The 12,825-nt window shown below is 43.2% G+C and overlaps 2 protein-coding genes across 2 annotated transcripts; both read right to left on the bottom strand.

Moving 5' to 3' along the window:
• Window positions 1-247: 247 nt before the first annotated feature.
• On the bottom strand, window positions 248-1,021 carry LOC148294917 (uncharacterized). Its single transcript, XM_088252303.1, has 2 exons — window positions 680-1,021; window positions 248-562 (listed from the first exon to the last, which is right to left on the bottom strand). The coding sequence occupies exons 1-2, from the start codon at window positions 1,019-1,021 to the stop codon at window positions 248-250; spliced, it is 657 nt and encodes a 218-aa protein (XP_088108429.1).
• A 224-nt stretch (window positions 1,022-1,245) lies between these two features.
• LOC110761595 (uncharacterized) lies at window positions 1,246-2,274 on the bottom strand. The gene has a single exon (XM_021964093.1). The coding sequence runs from the start codon at window positions 2,272-2,274 to the stop codon at window positions 1,246-1,248; it is 1,029 nt and encodes a 342-aa protein (XP_021819785.1).
• Window positions 2,275-12,825: the final 10,551 nt, after the last annotated feature.

The raw sequence follows: 12,825 nt of genomic DNA, 5'->3' as shown, positions 1-12,825 counted from the left end.
ATAGCCCGAGTAGGCGTCCATGAAGCTGAGTGCCGGAGGTGGAATCCACAAGTTGGTCGATTCTCGGCAATGGGAAGTTGTCTTTAGGACATGCCTTGTTGAGGTCAGTGTAATCGACTCAAACTCTACACTTGCATTTTTCTTGTTTTGCCACAAGAACAACGTTGGCCAGCCACTCCGAGTAGGAGACTTCTTCGATGAAGCCGACCACTAGGAGTTTGTCGATCTTGGCTTCAACGACAGCGACTCACTCTGGAGCGAAGTTGCATCTCTTCTGTGCCACTGGCTTGCTGGTAGGGTTGATGTGGAGTCGATGGCAGATGATCTTTGGGTCAATGTCGGGCATGTCAGGTGGCAACCATGCGAATATGTCCTTGTTGTTCTGGAGGAAGGTGGTTAGCTCCACCTTCTCATCTGGGCTTAGGTGCGAGCCGATCTGCGCTTTTCTATGTGGCTGGTCAGGATCCAATGGTATTAGCTCGACGTCCTCTTCGGGTTTCCATTCTTCTTCTGGCGAGATCTCTGGACTAATTTCCTTGGCCTGGCCCTGACCATTTAATTGCTATAAAGGAGCAAGATTCGGTTGTTCAGCTTCCTTCAGATCTGCCTGACTTACAGGGATGAACTGCGTTTGTTTGCTTTTCTTCAGCCCTTGAGCCGAGCATCTTCTCGCCATTACTTGATCGCTGTTGATTTGGCCAACACCGCCACCAGGGATTGGATAGCGGATTTTCTGATGCGTGGTGGAGGTGATGGGGTTGATTTTGCCGATCCATAGTCTACCCAGAATGTCATTATTTGGTGAGACCTCATTGATGAACATGAATGTTTGCGAGCTGATTACAGGTGGGGAGTAGACGTCAAGGTCTATCATGCCCACGGTAACCGTTGTTGCACCATGAAAGCCAGTCAGCGATTTGGCTGTTTTGTTGATCTTTGCTTCCAAGCCCATCTGTTGGATGACAGCCAACTGTAGGATATTGGCTGCACTGCCCTCGTTTGCATGGATTCGGTCGACCATGGCCTGAGCGATTTGAATGCTGATAACAAGGGCGTCGTTATGTGGCTTGTCGAGGCCGATCAGATCTTTCTTCTGGAAGCCGATCACAAGGTCGTCTTCCGCTGGTGGAAGGTCGGTCGATACTTGGGAGATCACAATGGCCTGTTTGATCTCCCTTTTCTTTTCTTTTCTGGTCAGCCTAGACTCCTCGGAGTCGACTAGGATTATGTTAATCCTTATGCCTTCTAAGGTGGCTCCTTGGTGGTGTCGCAATCCTCTATCCGCTGGATGGCTTGCTTCGCAATGAACTCCGTGCAGTGACCTTCTCTCACGAGTTCTTCAAGGTGTGTTTTCCAAGCAAAGCAGTTGTTTGTTGTGTGTCCGTGTGTCTCATGGAAGGCACAGTATTTTCTGATATCCCTCTTGTCTGGATCTCCCTTCAAGGGCGGCGGCCTTCTTACCCAAGGTTTGTCCTTCACTTGGGATAAGATTTGGTGTATGGGGATGGAGAACTTGGTGTAATTCTCTCCTGCCGTAGCGTCCTCTTTTGGGTGCGACCTGCGCTTGTCCTTGTTCCTGTTGCCAAACCCGTTACTCTTTTGGCCTGCCCGCTTGGTTGGTTGATCTTCCTGCTTAGTAGACTTTTTTGTAGCAATTCGATCATCATCCCAGAGCGCATAGCGTTCCGCGGTTGCGAAGACCTCTGCCAGAGTCTGGTTGGGAGCGATAATCAGCTCGCAGTATAAGTCGTGTTCAGCTGGAAGGCCTTTCTTGAAAGCAAAGGACGCGATCCGGTCGTCACATCCTACGATGTTGGCCTTTTCTGCTTTGAATCTCTTGATGTAGTCTCGAAGGGATTCGTTGGACTTCTTGCGTAGGTTGAACAGGTGGTCAGGGTTTTTCTTGATTGTCCGGTAAGACGTGTATTCTTTGACGAAGACGTATGCCAGCTCCTTGAAGCTGTTGATCGACCCAGATGGTAAAGTATGGAACCAGTCTTGGGCTGCTCCTCGCAAGGTCATTGCAAACACCTTGCACATCAGCGCATCGTCAGCCTTGTGGAGGATCATGTCACTTTTGAAGTGTTTTATGTGGCTCTCGGGACATGAGTCCCCTTTGAAGTGTGTAAACGAAGGCGTGGAGAATTGCTTGGGGGTGAAAGGTGTAAAGTTCGCCTGGTCCATCTCCTTACGTAGTGCATCTTCGAAGTTCTCGTCGGTTTTCAAGTCTCGAAGTTGGTCATTCACAAGCTTCTTAACATCTTCTACACGCATTGCTGGTTGGACACGTTGGTGACCCTCGCGATTTGGGCGACGCTGATTGACCTCCTAGTTGATTCGCAAGGTTCGAGCTTCTCGACTGCGTTGCCAAGGCGGCTTGTTGGTGGACTGCGCTTGCGAGTGATTTTCCGTAGCTTGTCGACGAGAATCGGCTCTTCGAGAGTGAGCAGCGGAGCGCCTTTCCTCGCGATCATGACTGTGAGGGTTGTCATGTTGACCTCCCTGGGAGCCTAGCCTTTGAAGAACATTTCCCAGCAGGCCCAGGCGGGCGCGGATGTCAAGTTGTGGACCGAGCCTTTCTCGCACGTTGCTCTGAGTGTGGCTTGCGGATGCTTGTGACATGTTGGCAAGCTGATCACGTTGTTGTCCCTCTCCTTGTCTGCTCATTCCTGCTCGACCTGCTCGGCACCCGTCGAGCTGCTTGTCGGCGTATTCGTCCATCCTTCTCTCTTCTCCCAGTGGTCCAAGGCCAAGGTTTTGAGCCAAATTTATTTGGTTGAGGAGCTGCCTCATCAAATTGCTTTGGTCATCCATTCTCTGAGCTAGCTGGTCAACTCTCAGGTTAAGGTCTGCTTGACTTCGTAGATCGGGAGGAGAGAAGTGTGTGGAGCCCAATTGCATACGGGCTGGGGTTTCAAGGGAGGTGTACGCGGGAGTGTGCGTCGAGCGTGGAGGCAACAAAGGGAACACTTGAAGTTGCTCCAAGATTGGGCCAAAGTCGGCGGTGGTAACGAGCCCACCTTGATGGGAGGTTCCACCATGCTCGGCGGTGGTGCCATGAGGGTGGCTAGATCCGGCCACGGGGCCTTGGGTTGACATGGCGACGTTGAGGTAGCCGTGATAGGAGGTTGCGGGCCTCGCTTTGAAGGACCATGTGTCAGGCTGACCGACGGATCGTGGATCAGGTTGACCGGAGAATCGTTGATCGGGTGGACCAAGGACTCGTAGGTTAGCCACCAACTCATTTGGTATTTTCCTGATCATTAATGATGAATGTAATTAGCGGGCATAATAAAAACATCATTATATGCTCATTGTAATATTACTTGCGCCTTAATAAAATAATAAAATTATTAAATAAGGCATGTTTTATAATTCAAGCAATAAAATATTAATGGTTAATATTTATTAAGAATATACACTAAATCAAAATAAATATCAAATACTAATATTTATTAGGAAAGTGCATTAACTCATAATTGAATATTAAATACTAATATTATAATTGAGAATTATTTAAATTAGGAAATAAATGGATGAGAGGGAACAACGTAGGCGTGGAGCTCAGTTGCCGACCGTGCGATGAAGAGGCTGGGTTCCCCAACAAACCGACAGACCCGAGTCTCCTAGTCCCAATGGTGGTAGCGACGTTGCGAGCCGATGAGCACGGCGGTGTCGACGACTCTGGCCAGTTCCGGCTGAAACGTCCGACTGCCCGTCAGCCATTTCTCTGGTGCGAGCTGCATCATTTCTCCGGGTTTGTGCAGATTGGAGGCCGGGGAAATCACTGGTGTTAGCGATGACGCAAGGCAACGCCGGGAAGGTCCCCAACCATGCTGGGTTGTGGCTGTCATCTTCTCCAAAGCTTTGTCAGTGAGGTCCCAGCGTCTGGTCATGGAGTTTTCCGTTAGAGTCTGCAGTTTGGACACCACGAGTGCGATGGTGTTGTCTGTGTGGCCAAGCGATGAACGGAAGTCGTCGACTCGTGAATGGCAGTGGCTGGAGAATTTCTTCGACGCAGCCTGAGCTGCGCGTTGGCAGTCGATGTGAGCTGCTGTGGTTGGAGATTGAAGGTCGGTCTCCTTGCATTATTTTTGGTTTGGTTCCAAAAATAGGTGTCTTCGAATTTGATCAAGGCACCCAAACGGTTTTGAAAGAGAACAAAATTCTCTTTTCTTTGTTTGTTGCATCACGCGGAGAAGAAACAACTTGTTTCTTTGCATAGGACCTTCATGTGGTGACTGCCCATCGCACATCCAACTTTTCTGTTTTTTGTTTTATTTGCTGATTTGGAGATGAGACCAAAAGCATATTTTTGGTATTTTTCGTACCCAAAGCCTTGCATCCAAACTCTGATTTATTTTTGGTGATATTTTTGTCACCGTGTCTTTCTTTAGTCGCGCCAAACGGAGAGGAGATATTCCTCTAGGCTTTGAATCGGTGATGGAATTAATGAATGAAGGGGGAAAAACAGATTTCCCTTAATTTGGATTCGAGAGCATTGCATTGAGTCTATCTCGAATCTCTCAATGAAAGCACCAATTTGTGGGAGCAAATTTCCCCACGAGAATATTCGATTGGAAAGATTCCTCTTTCTTCTTCGCTGCCTCTTTCTCCCTGCAAAATAGAACAAATGAGAGGGCCACACCCGGGGGGTGTTCACCAAAGGCCCTCCGATGCCTAAATTAGTTCAAGAGTTTTGTAAGAAAAACACTAGCTAACTAGGGTACGGAGATATATGTGTTTGTGGTGTAAACTGGGCGGCCGGAGCTTTTTGTAAGAGAGGGGGAGCGAGGAGGCGGCTAGGGTTTTTGAGAGGAAAATTTATGCAGAGTTTTAGTAGTAATTCTGACGTACCTCAACCCTTGTGTGTGGCCATCCTTTTATAGAGGTCTCGGGAGCTAGGGTTTCATAGGAATAATTCCGTAGATGGAATGGAATTATTCCTCCCCAATTTGGCGAGATTTGACTAATTAGGGATTTGATTTATTAGGGATATAAATCGAATCCCTAATTGTGGTAATCAATCAAATCAATACCTAATTTAATTAGGTAACTCTTCCTTTAATTGAGAATCGTTGTAGAAATCAAATCAATCTTCAACCTAATTAGGTAACATTCCATTTAATTGGGTAATCCCCAATTAAATTGAGTAACTCCCAATTAGGGGAGCGGATCCGCTGTCCCCAAACCCTCCATGTCCCCTCTCTAATTTGCTGACACCTGTCAACTAACATAACAGGGAGTTAACTCTGTTAACTTTTTTATTTGACAATTTTAACAATTAAAAAAAATTAAAAGCTGCCCAAATAACCCAGCAGCCAACGACTTCCTTGCTAAACCCAGCGAGCGTCTGTCTTCTCTTCTCCAATTGCAGCCAACCCAGCAGCCAACGAGCGTTGTCTTCCTTGCTAAACCCAGCGAGCGTCGTCTTCTCCTCTTCTCCAATTGCAGCCAGCGAGCGTTGTCTTCCTTGCAAAACCTAGCCATACCCACTCTCCTCCCTCATAATCTCTGCATCTTCTCCACCATCAACTCTCAAACGCTTGCAAAACCCAATTCTCCTCCCTCCTAATCTCTGTTTGGAAATTGCAGCACCATTAAACCAATCTATTATACCTTTTGTTGAAGCGTGGATGGAGGTGAGCAAAGCGCTGTGTATTGGAAACTTATATAATATTTGTTCAATTTTCTTTGTTAGGTTTTATCTTCATGATATGTTTGATTTCATATTCATAGTAATCACTGAAGGACTCAAAACTATGGTGACTAATCTTATTGGGGAGTCTTTGAGAATATGGCTTCCTTGTAGAAGTACACATGCTTTGTAGGTGGGAATTATGCTGATGCTTTCGTATATAACATGGGGGTGTGGTGTGGTGTCGTACTTAACGTGCCTATGAATCTGACTGACTGGCCATATTTGTCCCACTAAAACCAACTGTATATGTATCGTTTGTTCCATGATTACTTACATGTCCAAATTTCAATATATATATAGGTTGCAGTAGCTATTTTGATCTAGCCATACCCACTCTCCTCCCTCATAGGAATCAACCTTTTGATTTCATAGGAATCAAACCCAGTCATATATAGTAATCAATCCCTGTCTCGATTAAATTAATTGTTATTTTATTATTATTGTTTTATATATAGAAATTTAAATCTTATAAATTACGTGTTGCCAATTTTCTCAAGGACATGAACGGGGAAAATAATTACAGAGACGATGATGGAACTCAAGCAAGTCCGAAGCTAATTTTTGAAACAGGTGTGGACTTCAATGCTTTTGCAGACAGTGAAAGTAATGAAGAAAAGTTATCAGAAACTACACAAGGTAACGAAAACATAGAGTTGATTCATTCTAACATGCAGAAAAAACTAATTCCTATAACAGGCATGGAGTTTGAAACAGAAGAAGAAGCCTTTAAATTTTACAATGCATATGCATATGGTGTTGGTTTTAGTATTAGATGAAGTAAATTTCATAAAGAGAAATGTGGGAAGTTGAGAGACAGACTTTTTGTTTGCTCTGCTGAAGGTAAGCGTGAAAAGAATAAGTGTGATGGCAGTGTGAAATCTCATCGTGCTGAGACAAGATTTGGATGTCTAGCAAGGATGAAAATTAGTTGTCGGCTAAATGATAAGTATTGTGTTACTGAGTTTGTGCCTGAGCATACGCATGTTACTTCTGGTCCTTGTAAGACCCATTTTTTTAGGTCACATAGGAACATGTCTCTTGCACAAATAGTTGAAGCTGATGGAGGAGATTAGGAGGGAGGAGAATTGGGTTTTGCAAGCGTTTGAGAGTTGATGGTGGAGAAGATGCAGAGATTATGAGGGAGGAGAGAGGGTATGGCTGGGTTTAGCAAGGAAGACGACGCTCGCTGGCTGCTGGGTTGGCTGCAATTGGAGAAGAGAAGACAGACGCTCGCTGGGTTTAGCAAGGAAGTCGTTGGCTGCTGGGTTATTTGGCAGCTTTTAATTTTTTTTAATTGTTAAAATTGTCAAATAAAAAAGTTAACAGAGTTAACTCCCTGTTATGTTAGTTGACACGTGTCAGCAAATTAGAGAGGGGACATGGAGGGGACACCAATTTGGGGACAGCGGATCCGCTCCCCCCAATTAGGTTGAATAATTCCCAATTAGGTCAAATAATCCCCAAATGGAAGGAATTATTTGACCTAGGGTTATGATTTAATTTGGTTCCCACATCCATGGATTAAGATATAAATGGAAAGTGGTCTAAAGAAGTTAGATGCACGAGACCTTTCCATACATAAAAATATTGTATCCTAAAATGTTCCGGGTTATAGGATCACCAATTGGACAATGGTGACCCGAAAGACTGGTGCACATTATGTCAGCTCAATTGGGAGGATGACTAGTCTCAAGTCATTCGTGTAGAGACACTGAGACAGATGTATGGGTGCTCTATAGAAGATGGAGTTCACACAACGCGATCAACTCTAGACTTCTTCTATGGAAATTAATCCTTAGACCTGAGACATCATAGTTGTCTTGTGTATATGTTGTTTCTCTTTGAGAGCACTATATGGTCATATCAAAATGATGTGACTTAAAGGTGTTCCTCAAGATTCCCAGCGTGTACACAGAGAGAGATGAATGTACAACAAGGAATCTCTGCTCTTAGTAAGAAGAGAGAATACTCTAAAGATATGATTCATGAATCTTTGGCCAAAGTATTGGATGGAAATTGAAACAAGAACGTTTGCAATTTCATCAAATTGAATCATATAATCTAGAGATGTCATATTAGGGATTTTGACACAAGTTTACCATATCCCAAGAATATGACATAGAGTATTGAATTAGAGAAGTATCGAATTGCATTTTAATCACAAACTGACTAGGTTCTCTAAATGAATTCTTTTTAGCTTAGGTAGCCATGACATACTGCTAGGTGTCACTCATGGCTTGTGGAAGCCCTGTAAGGACTAATTATAATTAGCCTTCGCCAATAGGGAGAATTGTATGGAGGGATACAATTCACACTTGATTCATAGTGAATCATTCATACCCACTACCTCGCTAATTAGAACCTATAAGATCGCACACTGAAAAAGAATCAATTGGGAAATTATGAAGAGAATGAATGATTTTGTGACTTGGTCAAAGTCAATGTGAAAGTCAAAGGTCAAAGTCATAAGTAAAAGGTCAAAGGTCAAATGGTTGACTCGACACTTGACACAGTCAACTAAGGATGACTGGGACCAACACTTGTTAGACAAGTGAGTGATTGAATTAGTTAAGTCACTAGAGTAATTAAATTGATTAGATTTATTTAATTATTCAATTAAAGTTATGAAACTTTAATTAAAGGTCCCATATGACTTGGAAATTCAAAAGGGATTTGACCATATGGACTTAGGCACATATGTGACACATTATAGGATTCATGTGTTGGACCAAGATAGCAAAAGATGACAAACAAAAAGGGGTGTGGCTACACTAGGGTTTGGGGGCATTTTTGTTACTCTTGTGACATTTTTTATCCAATGAGTGTGTAGCTATGGAATCCTATCATCCTAGGGTTTTCAAGTTGGTAAAATTGGAAGAGGGAAAACATTTAGCTCTCTCTCCCTAACCCCTTCAATCTATCACATCAAGTGAGGGTGCTAGCACCACTCTTCACTTGTTGTCTACTCATTCTCTCATCCAATTCAATCCTTGGTGAAGAGCTTTGGGGAGGTGCATATTTTTGTACCTATTGGGAGAGATACAAGGTGGAGAATCAACATCAAAGGGAGAGACAACAACAAAGGGGCCATTCCCTCTACTTGAACACCATTCTTGGTTTCAAGATTCGCTCCAAGGGTATGACCATCTTATCTCTCTCTCAAATAGGATTTAGAGAGTCTTTGGTGCACACGTTCATAGACTTATAAAGATTGGGACCAAATGAGACTTGCATGAATCCCTAGTTTATTTAATGCATCTGCTCTTACTTTGATTTCATATTAGATATGGCATGCTAGGTGGTTTATACTCTCAAAGTTTGGTTGTAGAGTTTTTAGAAATCTCTACACAACATTGTTCTCACAATATTCCCTTCAGGTTACACTTCAAGAAGGTGAAGAAGAGGGATGAAACAGGGGTAGATAAGGTAGTTGGGGTATGCAACTATTGCAAGCTAGAGATGTCGGCTCATTCTAAGAGAAATGGGACAATTGGTTTAAAAACTCACCTAGAGAAGAGATGCAAGCAATCTCCTCTTTATAAAAGCTCATATGTTGCAAGAACTTGTGCAACAAAGGAAAGCGGAACAACTTGTGGAGATATCCAATGAGGTGGAAAAGTATTTGATCGATTCATTTGTAAACCCTTTGAACAAGCACTTCAAACTCTTGTATTGGTGGAAAGGTAATAAATTAAGATATCCAACCCTTGCATGCAAAGATTGCCAAGGATATCTTTGCAATCCCATCTTCAATCGTTGCTAGTGAGAATTCTTTTAGCTTAGGAAAGAGGATTGTGGATCCTTTTTGAAGTTCATTTACTCCTAAAATTGTGGAGGCATTAGTATGTTCAAGTGATTGGCTTAGGGTGGAGGAATTTTGCTTCTTCAATGAACTAACAGAAGATGAGCTTGCATTCTATAGAGAGCTTGAACAAATTGAAGCAAGTAAGTAAATGTTAATTTATTTGTATTTTTAGGTACTTTATTTGTTCAAAAATTAAATTAATGAGTTTGTTTACTTGACTCTTATTTGTAGATGTTATGGGAACCGAAACTACTCAAGCTTCTATTTCTACATCACAAGCACAACATCCAACTCCTCCTCCACTTTCTTCACTATCTTGGAGTTGAAGACTGGACAAAACAACCATCTTGTGGTTGGTTGGTTTGCAAGGCAAATTTATTTTGGGTTCTAATTGAATTAACTTTAGTTTGTATTTTGTTTACATTTGAGTTGTAAGGATAATTAATTCGGTCTTCAATTACTGTTCATTGGGTGATTACTTTAACTAACTTTTCATTGCACTAGTGACTAGTCTATGATGGATTGGATATATGATGAGCTTTGCTTATAATATCCATATGTGTTAAACAGGTCAGAAACCTACCTAAAAACTAGGCTTCTAAATTGCCCAGAAACCAAGGATGGGCATCGGAACCGAAGCACCAGACAACCGAACCAAATCGAGCTGAAAAAATAGAAAAAAAATTTGTCTGCCGCGCAAATCTCACGGCCTGGAGTTCCGGGCCGAGAGGATATGCGTTGACACGCGGTTTCCTGCTTTTGGGTGCGGTGCGGTTGTGCGCGGGCGTGCTAGCACGGTCTACCGTGCGTCGAGATGTTGATGAGTGTAGGATGGATAAGTGGTGCGCCTGTTTGAACTCGTCTTCTAATCAAACGATTGTAGCCGAGAGAGGAACTAGTTTGGCTGTTAGGTTCACGGCCTGAACTACAAGGCCGTTGAGTGATGGTGTTGGTGGTGGGTTTTGGGCGGTGCTCCGGCGCGTCGCTCAGGGAGCGACGGTCGTATGATATATGGGGTGAGGGAACGAACAACAGAGATGGTGCTCCGGCGCCTTGAAAATCAAGGGTCGTATGATATATTGATGAATGAATTTTCCTTACAGTCTAACACTACTCCTAGGAAAGCAAGTAAAGATATTGAAAGTGCATTACAGGAAAAAATAAGTTGCTCCGTGGGAGGCTTTGGTTTGGTGTTTGAACTTGTTGAATGTAGCTTGAGCCTTGTATTTATAGGAAGAGTTCCTGGAGGAGTAATCGAGGCTGAAAATCTGCATGGTGGAGCCTGATTAGAGCAAGTGGGTAGTCCAATCGACATTTGGGATCGTGAAGCATGGTGTTGTGACCCCATAAATCCCGGTGAATCTCGGCCGCCGCTCTTGATCGTGGGTTTTGCGCTTCTGGCCGTGGAGACGCATTTATGGCCTTGACAGCTGGTGACCTAATATCTCAAGCTGTCAGAATTCTTGTGAGAATGTCTACGTCTAATCACTCTGATCCTCATCACCAAATCCTGACTTCAGTCACTTCCCACCTTCCCTCGCGCATTAAATGCTTATTTGTGGACGGTGGGTTTGCTGCATTAAACAGGCACTACTTCATTAAATGAAGCATGGGTCCCTACTATCACGTGATGATCTGACTTGAATATTTCTGGCCGCGATTTTGCTCGGCCTCGGCCTCGGCCCGCAACCGAGGCCGAGATGAACATGCTTTGGCGTTTTTCTTTTGTCTTCAGGAAGGCAAAGTACCTTGGCGAAACGCTGCGTTTCAGTTTTACGAGTAAGTGACAGGGCCGAGAAAAGGGGCTTCTTCAGCCAGCTCACGGCCGTGATTTATTAGGCACAAACAAAATTGTCTTCACCAAAAAGTCAAATCCAGTCCAAAAAAATTGAACCAAACCGATTCTATTCGGTTCTGGTTCCAATTCTATACCTCAAAAAATCGAACTAGACCAAACTGGACCAATCAAATTAAAAATTATTTATTTATTTATTTATATATCACACATGGTGCAAAAATACTGGAGCTTCCACAAGGTTGCAAAATCAGGTGCCACATATTATAGCCATAAGTGTTTTGTAACACTTGGGCTATCGATATCATCAAATAATAACCTGGTCCTAAATTAATAGTTAAATATTAAATTATTCCGGAAAAAGACAATTTTACCTCGGAAATGATTAAATAATTAAAATAAAAGGAAATAGGTTTAAATGAGAAAATAAATTGAAATAAATAATAAAATAAAATGATTTGAATTAATTAAGGTTTTTGAAAATTAAAATATTATTTAATATTAAAAGGAGCAAAAATGTCATTTTAAGTTCGGGAAGTAATTTGGAAATTTTTAAGGGGACCGTTGCATAGAGCACGTCGAGACGAGTCTGTAGACATGTGGTGGGCTCAAATCCGAGTTGTAATGAGAGAGATATGATTAAAAATAGTGTAGAGGCAAAATGGTAATTTTCAAAACTGTTTTTCTTGAATAAAAAAAAAAAACAAACACACACACACACACACTCTCTCTCACTCTCTCTCTCTCTCTCTCTCTCTCTCTCTCTCAACCTTTACCGACCAACCCCGACGCCAACCGCCGCCGGACTCCGCCAAAAATAGTCGCAAAACCCGTCGGTTTTGACAGATTTTCACGGCCTTTGTTCGCCATCCTCCAGCCACCAATCCAGTCAAGTGAGATATGGATTTTCGACCATTTTCCATGCTCTACCTGATGGTTTTATAGGATTTGAGAGATTTTTAGGTTTGGTGGGTTAATTTTCGAGTTAGGGTTTGGCCAATTTTGAAAGCTCTATTCCATCCATTTTTGGCTATTTTTCGGGGTAGGTCCGAGAACAAAAGTGGTTCCAAACAGGGTTATACACCTAGGGTTGGAGTTTGGGCCTACGGTTTGGAGAATTTTCGGCCGCTGGAAATTGCTGTGCACACCCACGTGCAGCCGGTGCGTGGGCGACGTGTGGGCCAGGTGTCGGGGACCACTTTCGGTCCTAAAATGATCCTTGTACTCTCACAAGCGCGTAGGTACTTTTAGATTTTAATTCGGATAATGTTTGAACTGCAAGCGGATCTCACCTATTGTGCGATTTCCGGGTTCCATACGTTTGAACCGTTGGATCATAGTCAATTTCATATATGTTGATCTAGGTAATTCCAGGATCGTGTAGAATTCGACAGATCGTGAATCAAAGTCCTGGATACTCCAAAGATGCCAACCCTAGGGTTAGGGTTACAAGAACCGTCCGATCGTGCAATCGTGAGCAATCCGACCGTCCGATCGAGATCAAACTCTTAGGACATGTGTCCT

This window comes from Prunus avium, chromosome 4 (assembly GCF_965620075.1).
Source record: "Prunus avium chromosome 4, drPruAviu1.hap1.1, whole genome shotgun sequence".
NCBI classification, from domain to species: Eukaryota; Viridiplantae; Streptophyta; class Magnoliopsida; order Rosales; family Rosaceae; genus Prunus; species Prunus avium.
The sequence above is the reverse complement of the archived record's forward strand: the minus strand, read 5'-3'. Positions and strand labels throughout refer to the sequence as shown.